The sequence below is a fragment of the Heterocephalus glaber genome, unplaced genomic scaffold (assembly GCF_053883595.1).
Source record: "Heterocephalus glaber isolate CG9 unplaced genomic scaffold, H.glaber_assembly_v1.0 deba00001600, whole genome shotgun sequence".
NCBI lineage: Eukaryota > Metazoa > Chordata > Mammalia > Rodentia > Bathyergidae > Heterocephalus > Heterocephalus glaber.
The window spans coordinates 30578778-30598288 of NW_028258372.1; the positions used below are offsets into that span (position 1 = coordinate 30578778).

Genomic DNA, 19511 nt, shown 5'->3' on the forward strand with positions numbered 1-19511 from the left:
TAGTACTTAGAACATTCAGTGGGTAAACATGCAGATGCTATGTAACTCATATTTTAGGCATCAGAAATTGAATTAGGTGTTTAATAGTCTTTTTTTATTAGTTGGGTATTATAATAGATGTCTTATTTATATTTTATAATTCATTACTGTTAAAGTTTGTAATTTTAAACTTTTATATCATAATATAAAAAACTATATTTTCGTACTATATTTCAGAAGCCAGAAGAGAGAGATGCAGCATTATATTTAGGAATTTATACATTACCATCTAAGTATAGACAGATTGAGACAAATGAAATAAAAGAAAACACCTCATTTTGGCAGTAAGATCCCTTTGTTTTGGTCTGTTAAGAAGACAGGGACCCAACTGTGTATTGTGTAGCTTACAAGCTAATGAATTACCCATATTGTTCACTTAAAATGTTAACGTGGCATTCATATTAGAACTCATTTTCTAACTGAATGAATATTCAGTTTTTGAAATAATGTATTTTATTGTTCAAAGTAGTATTGCATTTCATATTTCCTATGTGAACTTGTTCAATAAACAAAATAATCAATAGAGAGCAAATGACTATCTGGGGGAAGTATTTCAATATATGGAACTCTAAACTTTTTCTTTTCTTTTTTTTTTTTCTTTTTTTGCTACCAGGGATTGAACTCAGGTCCTTGTGCTTGCAAGGCAGGTGCCAGAACCACTGAGCTAAATCCCGGCCCTCTAAACTTTTTCTTAACTCTGATGTGAAATGGATGTGAGAACAGCTAGCTCAGTAGTTTGGTATTATCACTATCATAATGTACTAAAAACATTTACTACAAAATGTACTACTATGTGATGAATCAAAATTGTAGTATTGGAAATTTTCCGAGAACTCTGTCAAATACATGCTCTCATGCACGACTTCTTTGCCATTTCAACTTTCATCTCTCCTAAACTTTACAAGCAGAATGATTGATACTCAGTGCATCAATAGTGTAGTGCTCCATTTAGTTAGGGGGCTAGATAATAACTAATAAAATATGCTAATTAACTTTTGATTAAGTATATTTAGAAAATAATGACAGTTTTAAAATGCTGGCAGCAGCTCTCCAGAATCCTAGATTATTTTGGGGAATATCTCTTGGAGTACAGTCGAGAGATAATATTAGTGAATTTACTAAAATAAACTGTTGGCATACACTGACTCCTATCCTCTAAAATCTTCAAAGCAACTCTGAAGTTTGATGACATTTTTCTAATTTTACTGAAGCATAAAAGCTGAAAAAGAGTGTTGTATGAAGTGCCAGGATAGACTAAGTCACCCATTAAAGAGGTCTATCCAGCCATAACCAGCAGCTTCTTTTCAGGTGATGTTTTGATTTTTTTCTTTTGGTGCCAGGGATTGAACCTTTTGATTTTTAATAAAGTTTCTTTTTATTGTAAAGTTTTCCTTTAATGGTGTTTCAGAAGTCAAGGATTAGTGTGGAAAATGCTAAGCACTGGTTACATGAAGATAAATTATGTGTTTATACACATACAAACACACAAATTATAGACTTAAGTTTGCCTTTTTAGCAGACAAAGGAAAGATCCAAGCATTATAATTTGCAGTTGTAGAGCAGTTTTATTTGAAAATAAACACTTTTAGTTTAAGACACTGATACTTTAAAACTATTTCAAAATATATTTTCCCATTTTCATCACATTGAGTATATTTGACTTTTTATTATTTGTATTTTTCCCAAAGATTTGTCCCATCAGATGAAAAAAAGAAACAAGGCTGTCAGCGAGAAAATGAAACTCTGATACAGAGAAGAAAAGATCAGATGCAACCAGGAGGCACTGCAATTAGTGTTACCGTACCTTACAGAGTGGTAGACCAGCCTCTTAAACTTATGCCTCAAGACTGGTAAGATAATCTCAATTGTTTTTTTCCATTCATACATTTTTTTGGTGTATTGTTGATTTTTTAAAACTTGTGTGGACAAGTATCAAATTTTATCATGAGTTATACATAGGAGCTGTCCTTGAAAACTGTTAAATTATATAGATACAGGTCATCAATAATGTTAACATCTAGTAGTACCTAAATAAACTAATATTTTAGATAGCCAAACTTTATTTCTAAGAAACACTCAAACTTCTAGAAAATCTCAGACTGTGGAAAATTGTTTACTTATTTATTCTGGATCAGCTTTTAGAATGATAGAACAAATAGACTAACAATTGTCTTATGGTCTTCTATTTTAGAGTTTTGCTTTGGGGACTTCAGGTTTTCTAGTAAGAAATAAGTGATAACATAGTTTTTTTATTGTATGAGAGTAATTTACTGAAAAGAATAACATCTTCAGCTCTTTTCATCATTATGTAATATTTTATTGTATTAAAATGTTTAGCAAAATATTAAGCTCTTTATAATACACCGTACTTATAAAATCAGACACATGAATCATAAATTCTCATTAATCTAAGCTGGACCAAAAATTTGAAGTCTCAGAGTTTCTTTGTGTTGTAGAGAATGCAGACCTGGCACATTAGATGAAATTTGTCTTTAAAGTAATTATTAGTTTTCAGACATTAGGAAGTGAAGTCGTTGGGAATATTAGTATGCTAAAGATTTACAAAAGAATACAGGATTCTTATAATTCTTTCCAGTACCTGATAGGTACTTTGAGTAATATATAAAATGAATGAGATGAGAATTTCAGATATTCAGCTTAAAACCAACTGAGAAAGCTATACTGTTTCTATTATACATTTGCAGGATATCATTATAGGTAGAAAATGATATAAATGCCATCAGTGTGCTACAAATATGGTTGATGTGTATTTGACTCTTTAGCCATTGTTGTCATAGTTTAGGGTTAATTTCCCCTGTTTTCTTTTAATTAGCCTTTCAAGAATTCTAGGAGGTGGGGTAGCATTTTGTATTATTTTGCTCCTCATTAGAATCAGGATGACCTCTGTGCAACAGATTCCCTTTATATTTAGCGGGCACCTTGGTTTTTCAATTACTGTAGGCTATAAATTACACCATAAAATTTTAGAATTATTTAGGAATTACTAAGGATGGTTTTGTCAATTTGGAGTATGTATCCCATGAAAGTGGGAAATTTACCTAAGATTTAATTCTAGCCTGAGAACTCTTGAATAGATTAAGAACTTTAAAATTATGGTTTTTTTACAACTTTGATAGTTGCTGGAGGTCTTTTACTTGAATACTTGAATAAAAGGTAATCCTGGTTTAATGTTTTGTTGGATGTGTGGAATTTTCATTTAAGGTAGTGATTATCAAAGTGAGGTCTGCAGACTTACGGACATTTCCAAGGCCTTTTCAGGGAGTTATAAGGTCAAACATTTTCCATAGTATTAATGAGATAACTATTCACTTGAAAAGGGAACAATATCATAACGTGTGTCCAAGAGTAATAATTTATTTTCTTCTTTCCATCCTTTCCTTCCCTGACACCCTCTCCCCCTTTTTTTGTACCGGGGATCGAACTCAGGACCTTGCGCTTGTGAGGCATTCGGCGGCATCACTGAGCTAAATCCTCAGCCCTCCTCTCTCCCTGTTCTAACATACTCATACACATATATCCTCACCTGTAAAATGGGGGCATAATATATTCACCTTATCGATTGCTTTAAAGATTCAATGTGTTAACATGAGTAAGGTGTAAAGTGCTTAAAACAGCACTGGCACATAGTAAATGCTCATAGTAAATGTTACTAATGTTAACCATTGTTGAGGTTTTGTTTCCACTTTAGTTGTAGGCTTAAATTGTAAATAGCAGTACTTTGTATAATTTCTCAATTGAATTAAATATTTTTCAAAATAATGAAATATGAAAGCCTAGAAAGATATATTCTTCTCTGGAAAACTGGTTTGAATGATGGGCAAAACAAATTACTTTAATACACAAATTAACTTAAAGCATTTAGGATGAATGAAATAGTTGTATAAGAAAGTTATATGCATTGAATTGGTTTTATACTCAGATTTCTAACCAAGTAATCAGAAGAACTCAAAAATAGCACCTGGGGTTTCATAAAATAGTTGGTGAGTTACTATAGTTTAATGTTTTACTTAATGGAAAATATTTAGGATGTACCTAAATCTTAGATTACTTCCTTTTAAAACAATCTCTTTCAGGTTAACCAATGAACTACTGTTCCATATTGAAATGGAAAAGTGAGCCTCTATGTCTTTCAATAAAAAAGGCTAAAGAGATCACAGAAAACTATTGTGTATGTCAGTTATGTTTGAAAAATTTAATTACAAAAAACAGACATACAGAAAATGTGGTACTCATTAATGTGCTCTACTGGTAATTATTATAATCTTTAATGTATTTACTGTATTTGTCTCACTAGAAGGATTGATAATGAAACTATATCACATGAATACTAAATGTGACACTTTTCTTTGGGTTTTACTGTAACTAAAACTCAAATTTGAGATATTCTTCCTCTGTCTCTCCACTCCCCTCTTTTACTTGTAGGGACAGAGTTGTAGCAGTTTTTGTGCAGGGTCCTGCTTGGCAGTTCAAAGGCTGGCCATGGCTTTTGCCTGATGGATCACCAGTTGACATATTTGCTAAAAGTAAGGTTCTTTGTATATTTACTGTTTATCCAGTGTAGAAATGTTACTTAAGAGGGCCATATGTGACTGCATATATGATGAATATACTGAAGGATTGCCATTAACATATTAGCTCTTAAGCACTTGTGAAATATTTTTAAAGCCTTTTTGTACATTAATATTTTGCCCAGCCTCCAACATTAATAGTCACTTAAAAATCATAAATGATTGTTGCCTGTTCATTCATTTTTATTAAAATTGATAACTAGTTTTTAAACAGGTTGACCAGAACTGTGTAGCAGTAAGGGTAAATAAATGCTTTCTGGAATGATTGTAGTATAATTGACTTTTTCTTTTAATTCAGATCTCTGCTCAAGTGGTCTGTTTTTAGAGAGTCTTTCTCTGATCATCCTGTTTAAAATTGTCATCACCTCCTCTCACTTGCTCTCAAAGCGGTTTTGCCTCCTGCCTACAACTGTTTTATTTTCTTGATAGGACTTATTGTTGCTTGATATTATCTAATTTTTATGTCTTTATTATAAGTCTTCCCTACTTAGAATGTAAGTTCCACAGCAAGAAATGTCTTTCTGCTTTATTCACTTTTGTGTTCTTAGCACAGAAGAGTGTCTGGCACATAAGGATCTGCTGAATGAATTACTTCATGCAGATTATATCTTTTGTTTAATATATATTGCCATAATTGATAGAACTAAATAGATTAATTTAGCCTATTTGCTGGGATATTTCAACTACTGTTTAATTGGATTACCAATTTAGAATAGTAACAGAATTTTTAAAAATTATTCTCATGAAACAAGGATATTTATTAGAAATGACACTTCAGCTGTTATGAATGTAGATTGCACTGCTGTGAGATTCATGGTTTTTAGTAACCTGCTTTATGTAATTTTTTTATTAATACATAGTTGTAGTACATAAATGATCACATTCTGTGTGGGGAGTTGATACATGTACATTATACATCTTAATTCTTTTTTTTTTTAAGTCCCCTTCCACTCCTCTCCCTCCATCTAGTCCCCTTCATGTATGCAAAAGATCTATCTCACTACCTATCTTTTATTTTGCTTTTATTTATATTTTGGGTTTCTCATGTAAGGGAAACCATGCAATATTTAAGCCTTGTGTCTGATTTATTTCATTTAACATAATGATCTCAAGATACTTCCATTTTCATACACATGACTCAAATTTATCCTTCTTTGTGAGAGAGTAGTACTCCACTGTGTATAAATACCACATTTTCTTTATCTGTTCATATGTAGATGGACAGATAGACACTTCCAAGCTGTAGCTATTGTCAGTTGTGCTACTGTAAACATGGATGGGCATGTATGTATCACTGTAATATGATGCCTTTAACTCTCAGGAAGATGATCTAAGGGAGAATAGCTGGGTTGAATAGAATATCTTGTTTTAGCTTTTTGAGGAACCTTCATACTGATTTCCATAATGGTTGTACTGGTTTCCATTTCCACTAGAAATATAGAAGGGTTCCTGCCCCGCTTTCCTCCCACCATTTGTTATCTGATTTCTTGATGATAGCCATTCTTTCTAGAGTGAGACGGAATCTCAGTGTTGTTTTAATTTGCATTTCTCTAATGGCCAGAGAATACTTTTCTCTAATGGCCAGTTGAACATTTCTTCTTGTATTTATTAGCCATTTGTATTTCTTCTTCTGAGAAGTATCAATTCATTCCAGCTGTGCATTTTTTTGATTGGGTCTTTTATTGGGGGGAGGTCTAGTTCTCTTGAGTTCTTTATAGTATATTCTGGATATTAATTCTCAGTCTAAGGAATAGCAGGCAAATTTTTCTCTCATTTTGTGGACTGTCTCTTCATTCTTTTGATTGTTTCTATACAGAAGCTTTTTAATTTGATATGATCCCATTTGTTGATTCTTTGTGTCATTTCTTATGCAGTTGTCCTGAGAATCTCTTGATATACTCAGTATTGAAGGGGGAGGAGATCAGCTGTGTAAATTTGAAGATAATCAGCCTTGTTTTGCCAGCTTTTAGACATGCACTCCCTAAATGATTAACATGCCTGTAAGCAGAACTGAGCAGGCATCTATCCCATACATTTAAAGTAATAAAGGAGACAGATACCAAATGAGGTTCAAGCTTTGTTTTGCTTTTAGTTACCTAATGGGCATCTATAGGCCCAAGTGATACAGTCACTTTTTTTTTTTTTTTTTAGTGAAAATAGCTTTTAAATTACTGACTGCCTTAGGACAAAACACAATCATGCTTTCAGTGAATAACAGGTTAAGGGCCTAAGAATTTGTTCTCTGTCCCTGTGGTGGTCTCTGTCAGTGCCAGCATTCTTGCATGAAACCGTCCAGGTTTGAAGGTTTTAATCCTTTATTCTTCTCCTGACTTAATCTATTTTTAAAAACATTTTACTCACCTTATAACTCATTGTTATTTCTGATTAATGCTCATTATTTAATGCTTATACAGTTGGTAAATAATTAAATACTATATGTAGGGAAAATGAGAATTTTAATGAAAGCAAAATGGGAGCGAAAGAAAATAGCCTGTGTTTAACATACTTGCTTCCGTGTTGAGTAGTATTGTTACAAAAATGATTAGAATGTCCTCAAAATGATAATGCTTTCTGAATTTTATTAACACTGTTAAAATTGTTACTTTTCCAAAATCAATAAGAGCTTTGAAAATTTTCTTATGAAAGTAATCACTGGTTTTCTTCCATGAATTGTTCTTTGTCTTCAACCTTCCTTCTCTAAGGGCTCCTTTCTGCCTCCATTTTAAAATGCCCCTTTGCCCTACATGTTAAACAACAAAATAAAGCCTTTGGACCCAGCCCTTTCTCTCTGGCTACTTCTCTTTTTCCTTTTTGAAAAGAATCATTTCCTTAACTCACTTTCTATCCAGTTCTCAATTACCTGGGGTCTGACTCTTTCTCACAAACTATTCACACCATGGCTCAGGTATTGGATAGTTTTGACCTATCAGAATTTGATTCTCTTGACTTGCTTTTTTCCTTTTAAAAATACTGTTTTTCAAATACATGCTGACGCACCAATAAGCAGCCCATAAATTAGCTGTCATGATAGATGTGGTGGTGCTATAATCCCAGCACTCGGGAGGCTGAGGCAGGAGAATTGCTGTGAGTTTGAGGCCAGCCTGGGCTACATAGTGAGCTCAAGGCCAGCCTGAACTACATAGGGAGACCTTGTCTCAAAAAAATTTTTTCTTTTACAGTGTTTGTTTGTTTGTTTAGAAATCCCTGATAAAATGATAGCTATAGTAAAAATCAAATGCTAGTAAAACAGCTAAAAAAATTGAGGCAAAAAGCTGAACATTTATATATGTACGTGAAAAACAAAGTTATATTGATGATAAACTGATTGCAAATATGATAATAAACTAGCTGATAATTCAACTGGATTGTTAGGGTTAGAAAAAGATTATGTTTATTATATGTCCCAAACCTAGTTAGCTTTTAAAAGTGAAAATTGTACCATTTCACCTTCCTGTTCTAAGCTGGGTTACGATAACATTTGGATTAAATTCACATTTCTTATGTTAAAACCACTGCCTACAAAAAAAATTCGCATTGTTCATAGGACATTCCAAGCTTGCTCTCATCAGTGCCTTTGTGGCAATTGTTCCCTCTGCCTAGAATTTTCTCTTAACTCTGCAAGACCTGATTTTCGGTTGTTGACTTCTAGGTTACCTCTTCTTGAGCTAGATCACCTCTCTTAGAGGCCTTCCCCAAACACTAAAATATCTAAAATAACTTCTTACAGTTAATATTTTACCTCCTTAGCCTGCCTTGTTTTTCTTCAGTGTCATTTATACTCTATGAATATTGAATATTTATCTCAAGTGACTCTTAGAATAGACGCTCCATGTAGTGGTAACTTTGTCTTGGTCACTGCTGTATCCTTAATAGTTCATGATGTATAGTGTAGGCACTTGTTGAATATTAGATGTAGTTTTCATTTCAAATTTTTCTTTTCCCCCACTTCATTGTTTTGGTTTTTTTTACCAGCTCCCATTAGTTCTCACTTCCCAATCTTCTTCTTACCATTCATACATCTTCTATCCAAAGAAATCTCCTTTTGTCCTCTAGATTATTACATTGTGGCAGCCTCTGCTGATGTTTTGTAGGATTCTCCATGTCATTTAATTTAAAATCTGTACACTTTAATATCCCCTACCAACCCAACATTGCTTTGAACTCTGTGGCCTTATCTCTATCTGTTGCCTCCATTGCTTTGCATGGTGCAGTTCTATTACATATTACATTACTTCATTTCCTGGGCTAAACCATATTCTCTTTGAGCACGCTCCTCAGGAGTCACTTTTGTTCTTGCCTTATTTCTTACTTGTCCTTTAGGTCTCAAGTTATATGTCACTGTCTATGCATATCTTTTCTGAATTCATATCTGTATCAGTAGTGGCGAACTTACAGCACGTGTGCCACAGCAGGCTATTTGTATCATTGAAAGCTCTAAAAGCTTTGACATCACTGGTCTATATGTTATTGTGATACCTTTATTATGCTGTATTTAAATAGTTCTTTTCTTATTATCCTTGACTGAACCACATGTACTTTATAAAACCTTATTTTTAATTTCATTCTGCAGTGCCTAACATGTGTAAACTCTCACTAAATATTTGTTAAATTGAATATTTTTGATGATACTATGCTGCTTCTATTCAAAAGATGACTTTTTGTTTGTTTGTTTGTTTTTGTTTTTGTTTGGTACCAGGGATTGAACTTGGGACCTTGCACTTGCAAGGCAGGTGGCAGAACCAGTGAACTAAATCCCCGGCAAAAGTTCTTTTTTTTTTGGTTCGGGGGATCGAACTCAGGACCTTGCGCTTGCAAGGCAGGCAGTGGCACCACTGAGCTAGATCCCCAGCCTAAGATCACTTTGATTATAATGTACTTTCATTTGGTAGAAGAAAGATTGTTCTTTTAGATTTCTGGTTGATATCTGTGTTGGATATATTTTTTATTTTATAAAATATTTTCAAATTTTGATTATAATTTGAGTAAAAATATTTTTCCCTGCTCCCCATATAGTTAAAGCCTTCCATCTCAAGTATGATGAAGTTCGTCTAGATCCAAATGTTCAGAAATGGGATGTAACAGTATTAGAACTCAGCTATCACAAACGTCATTTGGATAGACCAGTTTTCTTACGGTTCTGGGAAACATTGGATAGGTAATTCTGATCCTAAAGTATACTTAAAATATGCTTATTGAAATAATTTTCTTGTCTTAGTTAAATTTTAAGCACCTTCTAGTTGCAAATAATATTTTCCATTTCTCTTCATCAGTGTCTAATTTGATGTTGATTTGTAACAGATAATTAACAATTACCTTTGATATATGGCTTTAGAAATAGATGGATTGTAAAGATTTATAGCCTATTAGAAAAAACACTGAACCCTGAGTCAGAAGATTAATGTTAGTCTTGGCTTTGCGATCTGCCTCTAATGACTAGTATGACCTTTTGAACCTCATTTCCTGTCTATCCTTAATGTTTCACAAGCACTGAAAGGTCTGACTCTGGATTTATTTGAGCTATAGGAAGTTTGTGAAAAAGAATTTAAATTTATTTTTATTACTAGTATAAATAGAATTCTTAAAGTCCTTTACAATAATAACAGCTTTGTAATTCTCCTGTTTAAGAACAGCGTATGATCATAATTAATATTAAATTTATTGTTCTCTTTGAAGTGCTCCTTTAAAAATCTGTAACTTTCTTGTAAGACTCACTGGATTTTATAGGTTTCCTCAAAGTCAGATGTGATCAGGGTGACCTAATATGATTATAACTGACAGTATGTTAAGGAGAAACATTTACTTTTCTAGCAGAAGCTCTTAGGTTATAGAATTTAATAAAAGGAATGTTTTCTTCTTGTTTACTTCAGAAGTCCCTCATTTTCAAAGGTTACAGTATCAAATTTCCAGTTTTTTAGAAAATAGAACATCTTGCTTCACTGTTAAGTTTGAAGAAATGTCAACTTATTTTTACATGTAATATTCTAAAATTCTATAATCATCATAACCTGTTATAATATTGCCTTTCAGGTACATGGTAAAGCATAAATCCCACTTGAGATTCTGAATGATTTGGTTCCTTCATTTCTGAAAGTCAGAAGAAGCATAGATATACCTTGATCTAAAGACTGAGACTCAAGCTTTATGAATTTGTCAAGAACTTAACAAACGAAGAAGGTTGCAAATCAGTCTTTTATAAGACCTTATTTGATGCTTTGTGCTTCAAAGGGATGATGCCTGTCATCCATATAAGCAAACTTTTTGGCTTACAACTATTTTTTTAATATTAGCCTTCTAGTCTGTAATGGAAATTGTATATTTTGATAGAAGTTTTTTCTCTATTGGTTAAATTAGCATTACTTAAAATTTGTTTCTTTAGAAATAAATACAGGTTATAAATGTGTGTATATTTAGAGGATATAAGGCTTTTTAAGCCATCTTTGCTTCTGATTTTTCACTGCTCTATAATTACTTTTACTGAAAATACTGTGTTATGAGTGATATTAAATTTTAGATGCTGGAACTTCAAAAACCATGCAAAGGGATGTGACTATTTTGAATGAATCAAATTCTCAACATGTATGTATGTCCAAACTTTTTATTTAAAACGAAATAATGAAAAACCAAGAACAGTTTTTCAGCTTTGGTTGAACTTTTCAAGACTTCTTTACTTTTAAGTGAATACATTTAATGAATGTACATTCTTCTCATTGACTGATGATTTTAAGTCTTAGAATGATCTGTTTCTATGGGGGATATCTTTCCACTTGAAAAATCTCAAAACATTAAAAACATAATTGGCTGTAGTAATTTTTATTTTGAGATCTAGAATATGATTTTGGAGAAATGTATTAGCCCTATTAGAGTATAACTTTTAACTTCTTTATCTCCTCTCGTAAGTCCTCCTTTAATTCTTATTCTATATGGTATAGGATTTTGAGTCTTGTGTTTTCTAGGCATGTAAGTTTTTGACTTCTTATCTTCCATTATCCCTAAATATTGGTAAATTCCCAGGCACCAAAGAATGCATTTGCTTAAGTGTCTGAACAGAAACAAGAGAAGAACATTAGTATTTTTATGTGTGTATTCAATATGGTATAAAATATAAAACCTATATTTTAACTTAGTAAAATATTTTACTATTTCTCTACTTTAAACAAGTGTTGCAGCCAACATATAATGAATGACCATTTTCCTTGAGTTTTGATTCCATCTTCTGTTTCTTAAAAGCTGCTGGGAACAGTTGCTCCCCAAAATTGTTTTTGTCATTAGAGTTGTTGATCACCATTTTGTGTTATGTCATTTTACCCCCAGTGATTCTCTTAGGTTAACATTTTTCTTTTTTTATAAACATATAGCTCTTTCTTATCTACTAAGCTGATACCACTTAGCCTCTTTTTGGAATTTAATGCTGTCATAAAATTGAGAAGCAATTATTATTTATTTTTTAAGAAATCACAGAAGTTCATACCAGTAATAAATAGAAAAGCTTTGTACTCAGATGGAATTCACAAGGCTTTGCAGATAAAAAGCAGTGTTTTAAATTTTCAGACTTTAGTATATTTATAAGGTTTGAACAGATTCTGGCCTCATCTTCCCCACTTCTGTGCCTCCCCTCTACATGAAGATAAAAGAAAACTCAATTTGTTTATATTAGAGTTTCTCAGCATATGAATTTGTTCTCAAAATAAATTATGTGTTATGTAAACTTTCTCTATGAAATAGTCAAGGACTAGAATCTATAATATTTTAATGTAAGATTACTTGTTAAGACTACTGCAAGTGGACATGAATTACCTTTCCATAAAGATTTTTGGTATTTATATGTGAAATTTACTTGATAACAAAATCTGGTTAAAATTTACTTTGAACAAGGTTTATTTTTGTATTTTGAATTTGCCTTATGTACATTCAAAGGCTTCTGGAAGTACTGTGTGGAACATTCAGAAAAGTACAAATATGCTATACCATGTATTTTAAAATCAAACCATATACTTGGGTTCTTTTTAAAAAAATTTTCAAGTTTGATCCCTTAATTAGGTGCATGTAATTAATTTTTTAATGATTCTAAAAAAAAATCCTTTGCAAAACAAAACTCTCAGCCAATCACTTTTCATTCTTCTCTGACAGAGTCCTATAGCAGCACCTAAGACAGTGCCGTGCATATAGTAGGCACTGAGTAAATACTTATATGCATGAGTGAATGATGTACTTTGGGTGTAACTGGTTTATTACAAAAATGGCTTAAATATACTTGATCTTGGAGTTTGAGAATGCAGAACTACAGGGAATGAAGAGTCATAGATAATTTAATGAAAATGAAGTGCACATTATAAACTCACCCATAAATTACTGTTAACTGAAGACACCCTTTGTGTGCTTTACCTTTAAGGAAAGGCTTTATTTCTTTACTCCTTGAATCCTTCTGAGTCAAATCAAATAACAAGAGAAGCTTGTCAGTTTCAATCAGTAGTTCTCAACCTTGAGTGCACACAGAATCATCTGGGGAGTTTTGAAAAATATCTGTGACTGAATCCTAATTCTCATTTAATTTGTCTGGGATAAGACTGGTCATCAGTATTTTTCAAAAGTTTTCTGGGTAATTTTAATGTGTTGGAAGGAGAGAGAATCATGGATTTCATACTGAAAACAATTACCAGTATTAAGTAATTGTGTTTCTTCTTCCTCCTGTTTTTTGTGTGTGAGACCACCCTTTGTACTAGACCATCCCTATTATTGGTGATATTGGTCTATATTCCCAAATGACAGATTCATCTTATTTATTTAATATAGAAGGAGTATTTTGCTGTTTAATATTTAAACAATGTTTAATATATTTCATTATTATCTAGTATTCTAGCTTATGGTTTTTTTCCCATGTGTCTGTGTCCTTTACTGATTCTGTTTTTAGCAGCAGCACAGTAGAAATCCATACAGGAATAATTTATAATGAGGAAAGTCTACATTTTTATGGTAGAGAGAAGTATTTCTTAACCTGCCATGCAAAGTGAGATAGTGTTTGATTATGAAAAGAGACATACTTTTTAATTGGTCTACACAGAAAAGTAAATTACTTGAATAAGATTCATGATCTAATAAACATTGAAGGGAATATTTTTCCTAAATAAAAATTTTGTGACTACTAACACAATTAAAGTGATGACAGTGTTCTTTCTTGGAGGGTGGGAAGGGAGTATCTGTTGAATGAATGTAGTATATAAAATTCTTTGAGATTTCCCAGTATATTTTATAATACTACAAATATGATAATTGCAAAAGCTGGCCAAAATTAATGGCTAGGGAAGCGCTTCTCTACTGAGCTACACCTTCAGACCTACACTTTGTGTTTAAAAATTACTTGCTTAAATATAAAATTGTAATGAGAGAATTTTTTGAGTTTTTGCTTCTAACTTTTCAGGAAAATTTACTAAAGCTTTCACATACACATAACATGTGCACACACACACACACACACACACACACACACACACACACACACATAGGATTCTTAATAAATTGTTAGTCCATCTGGTTAAAATTCATTTAGACTGGTGAGAAATAATTTGCTGTTTAAGTAGAAATTTGTTCTCCATTGAAAGGTTAGTGATAGCTATTTTTCTCTAAACACATGAAAATTAAATGTAATTACATTAGCTTTAGTATTACTAGACTAAATTTCTGCTATTTATTCACTTGAGTTTGAGAGTCACACGGTGATCCACATAATACAGTAACTTTAGAAGTAAAAGGGAGAAATGATTGAATTTGACATACATTGAGAATCAGATTGGGAATTTTGAAATGCCGCGTCCTATGTATTTGGACATATTAATGGTCATGTTTGGAAATATATTTACTCTAGCATTATTTCAGTATTTACATGTTGGGGTAATAACTAAGGAAAATTGATAATGTATAACACTTGTATAAAGAATTATATTTAGTAAATACACAATAGGTAGTAATACTTTCAGGTCATTGATTGTATTTGGGTTTGTGTTTTAGGTAGTGTTTATAAGAGTATCTTGGAAGTTATAAATATGTGCCATTTACTAAAATACAATCAGCATTTTTATATGAATTAAACTAATGAAATAAAATCAGTTTTATTGCCAAAATTTTAATAAATGGGGTGGTAGTATTTCAAATTTAAGATTCTCCCTCTCTTTTTTTTTGCCAAGGAATTCCTTTTTCTAGCCAATTAAAAACTACTGAAAGCAACTGTATCTCCTCATTAAGCAGTAGTACTTAATCAAATAATGCATTTCCATTGCATGAGTGTAGCAGCTCTCATTAATTGTATAACCACTGGTTTGTACTATTTCACAATCAAAATGATTCTTGAATAGAGCTTGGGTTTGGCCCACTGTGCAACCTGATAGTGTTCTGCTTATTCTGATTCTATTTTGGTGGATTTTAAAAATTCCATTTTAATTTTAAATAGAATTTTTGCAGTACTTTACATTAAGAATCTTGGGGACATTTCCACCCTGTCGTCCCCAACTTAAAAAAGAAAGAAAGAAAGAAAAAAGCTTACAAAGAAGCCAGGAATTATGGATATGTAGTCTTTACATGAAGTGATGCATGAGATTTGTCAAGATACAGTGTTTCTGTTTGAGAAGTAAGTGAAATACAAGTTTTCATTTTGAAAACTAATAGTTAAATCTGTAGTCTCAGTTAAATAATTTAGAGAATCATTCTTCACAAAGATAGCAAGCTATATGCCTACTAAACTTAGATGGATTATAGTCAAATTCCTATGTTATTATTGTAATAGTTTTAAGAGGGTATCCTGATATATTACCTTTACAGTTTGAGCATCCTGATTTTAACATTTAATTTTCAATGCAAACTGTTCTCCCATATAATCAAATCATTAACAACATCATCATATTGGTGATGCCATTAATAATGTGTGGATCTTCTGGACCAGAATTTCTTTAATGAAGAACTTAATGGACTATATTCAAACTTCATTTCATTCATAAGTACTCACTTTAATACATATTTTATTCCTTTGATAATCTGCTTTTGGGTGAATGTCCACATAGCTAAAGTAGAACATAAGTTGTAAATGGTGTTTTTATTTTTTAGGCTCACAGGTGCTAGTATATATCAGCATGTTGCCAAATCAGCTTTTTTCTCTTTTTGTAAAACGATTTCTCTTTTTGATTGTGTGATCAGCACTTATGGTGAGTTGGGAGACTTTTTGTCTTACAGTTTTCTTAAATGGCAGCAGAATACATTATACAATAGCTCTGGAGAAGGCTGTGTGTCTGAGTCTAATAATTAGTTGTAGATCCTTTGGCATAGAATGTATAGTTTATAATTCACCATCAGGAGAATGCTGACCTTTATGAAATACCTAATATAAATCAAGCTGAGACTATGGTGAAGTAGAAGACATCTGAGAGATTCTGTTGTTGTATTTGAATATTTTATTGGATTTTGCTTCATTTGCCAACAATTTTTTTATTAATACATGTGTGTAGTACATAATAATCAGACATTCTTTGTGGGGAGTTGCCATGTATACAACACGCTGTAGTTTTTTCATGCATTTCCCTCCTTCCATCTCTTGGTCCTGTACCCTTTTGCAAACAAATTGCAACTGGGAACACATTATATCACAGTTGTTGTGTTAAACACGGTATTCTCACAGAGCTGCCTTCATACAAATCAGTGTTTCAAAGTGTAATGATCTTTGTTTCTCTTAAGTTGATGAATAATACAGTCTTTAAAATGGAATTGCTTGAAAGTGTGGAGTGTGTATAATAGTTGGGGGAGACCAAGTGAGCTTGTTCATGAGTCATTCAGTTGTTTAAGCGCAATTGAACAACACTGATGTTTATGATAATTTTAACTATAAAGCAATTAAAATATTTGTATTTCTTAGGTAATGTATTTTTATTCCATAATACAACACCCAGCACAGAAAGAAGTATAAAGTCACTGATGAAATAAATTAAGCATTGAAGTAAATAAACCAGGTTGATGTAAAACTTGGAGGAAGAAGAAATTACATGAGAACTCCAACTTAATGGAAGAAAATATAGTAGAATGTGTACTACTTTGTATATTGGTTTGGGGTGGTCATGAATTTAAGTAAAGGTAGACAAACCTATGATGATTTTTCTCCAGCAGAATTGAGCTGCCTGGCTGCAGGTGTAGGGAATTGTGGTTAGATGTGGTTTTTTGAAAGGTGATGTAGTGCTTGCATGTGGAAATGTAAACTGTGGAGGAAATAAATGATGAAAAGGTGGCAATGAAGGTGAGAAAGTACCTTCCTATGAAAGCACTCTCCTATGATCTGAAAATTTCAATGAAGTCAGCCTGAAAGAAGAGATGGTAAGGAGGTGTCACGGACGTGACAAATTACCTCTCCGCTTGCATGCCAGGACAGAGAGACTCGTGCTTACCTAGCTCTCGTTGACAACTTCCCATGTCTCCTACAACCTCAGCCGTTCCCTCCCCTTTCCTAGAGGCTTCTGCCACTGCGATTGGCTCAGCTGCTCCTTCTCCGAGCCTCCTGACACCACTGTTGCCTCTGTCACTTCTAGTCAGTTCCCTGTGGAGCCCTCTGCTGCTGTCCCAGGCCCCGAGCCTGCTCATTGTAGCCCAGCAACCTGGCATAACAGGCTACTATGCTAGGCACTGCTGTAGAGGCCAGGGTCCTGCCCAGCTGTCACTCTCGCATGCAGCAGGACCACAGCCTGCACCAGAAGCTCATTTAATGAAGAGCCTGAGTCCAGTCCAAAAACAATGCAGACCTGCACAGTGTGCTGCCCCTCCCTTCCCCTCCCCTCTGCCACCATCACCCTACACCACCTGCAGCTGCCACTGGAGCCTCTTCCTCCCCTTCCTGGTTAATATAGGCCCCCGCCCCACAGGTAACACCACGGCCCCGAGTGCTGGGCATGAGGGGGCCCCACCTTGACAGACCCTATGCTGTGTGCGCCCCCAAGAGTCCTGCCATGGTTCCTGCTCTCTCCTTGCCACCCCACTCTGTGGTCTCCAAAGCTGGGCAGGTGCAAAGAGGCACCAAGTCAGGCTACCTGACCAAATGCCCACACTTCATGCCCTGTGCTTGCCCCTGAAGGTGCTTGCCCCCTCCCCCAGAGCCTTCCAGTGGGAAGCCACACTCCAGGTCTCTACAGCCTAAATAAAGAAGACCCTTCCTGGTTGTCTATAGCACCCCAAAGGCTGTCTATCTACTGTAGATTCATAGATCTAGGGTAAAACTGTCCGGCTGACAACTTGTCTAACTCCTTGTAAAATCATGTAATCTCACCCATTTCCCTCAGACTATCCCAAATTCCAGCGTCCCTACAACATTCATGATTGATAAAGGGCACTTAAAACACCCTGTGTTTCCTTCTGTGGGTACTTCTCTCCGTTCTGTTGGTCCTACAAGGTTGTTTCTTGCCTCCAGGATGGAACCACTTATGCTCAGGCTCATCGTTGAGTAAACACCTCCTTGCGCCCTTCCTACACCCTTTGACCCAGTTAACTCTCCCGTTTCCCAGCATCTCTTGACAGTTCCTTCACAAGACCTTGCAGCTAACCCTTGGCCTGCCTCCTCAGACTGTCCTTACAGGACCACATTCAGGATGCCGACTTGGCCACTCTTCAGTATGTTCCACAAGATCTTTCTCCCATCTAGCCTGTCCATGCTGCCCGTTTGTCATGCACAAAGCAGCCATGAGAAGCTTTGTCCCCCTCCCACCCCCATATAACAACAAAAAGAATGTTATGCTTGGCCTGAATGAGATCTAGAGCAAACAGGCCACTCTCTGCAAATGACAGGCTACTAGGAGAGATGGCCATAGAGAAAATTAAGGGTGGAATATACAATCTCTGGCACTGAGAAGTCTAGTGATCATCTGCACATCTGCACTGACCAACCTTGGACCCTCAGTCATAAACATTCTTTCTGAACATAGCCCTCTTTTCAAGCCCTATATAAGCTTAATTTCTCTGCCAACTGGCTGCTGGTATCTCAGTGTCAGCCCACCCACACGTAGGTGTAATAAATTTGGCTCTTCCCAGCTACTTTCTGAAATCTCCTGATTTAGTCTCTGTTCACACCTGGACAGGAGTAAAGCTTTTCTTCAAAGTCTGTCTCTGAGTGGCCTCATCACATACCATTTATAACAGGAGAGATAGTAAATCAAGAGTTCAGAGGTGATTCAGTAAATGATGAGAAAAAGTTGGGACATTCAAAGTGTCTAAGGAGGAGTTGATCTGAGTAGAAGTAATGCAGATGGTAACAAGGAGAAGATGATTATTGGAGTGCATGATCCATTTAAAGGATCCATGACCAAAACACAAAACTTGGATTAATAGCAAAAGACCAGCAAGCTAATTAAATTTACATTTAGATATTTTAAATGAGTTCAAGAGTACTAAAGGTTTAAATCATTACAGTCCCCCCATAACCAAATTTTACAAAATAATGTGCCTTTCCATTATAGCACAGATTATGAGGGCTTTTCCTATATATTAAGGCTTTTAGACAATAAGGTAGTTTTATCTCCCCCAGTTTGCCTCTGTGTGAGGATAATTTTTAAAGGTATTTGTTGCCGCTTCAGTAGCTCATTGATACTGGAATTGAGAAAGTCCTTTGGAAGACCTGGGCTGTTCCTTTTTGAGCTTTGATTAGGGCCAATATGGAGGTCATTGGTTGAAAGTGCATCTCATTACTAAGGACAACCTGAATAGTACCTGCACTGACTGCAGGTGCTAGGAAAGAGGAGTCCCTAGAAATACTGGTGATAAGAATGATTTTTTTCCCCCAATTCTTGAGGTTTTTCTCTTTGACTTTTCTATAGACCACCTGTTTCCTCAGTTTGTTCTGGAGGACAAACTCTTGGGGTAGGAATTCTT

General features: G+C 34.3%; 1 protein-coding gene across 1 annotated transcript in view; it reads left to right on the forward strand.

Annotated features, from left to right (window-relative positions):
- The window catches only part of Cdc73 (cell division cycle 73), a 160436-nt gene extending 144063 nt beyond the window's left edge, over positions 1-16373 (forward strand). The window contains exons 14-17 of the mRNA XM_004862760.4: positions 1728-1889; positions 4483-4583; positions 9642-9783; positions 10656-16373. Coding sequence (XP_004862817.1) covers positions 1728-1889; positions 4483-4583; positions 9642-9783; positions 10656-10692 — 442 coding nt within the window. The 3' untranslated portion in view covers positions 10693-16373. The remainder of the gene's footprint in view (positions 1-1727; positions 1890-4482; positions 4584-9641; positions 9784-10655) is intronic.
- Positions 16374-19511: the final 3138 nt, after the last annotated feature.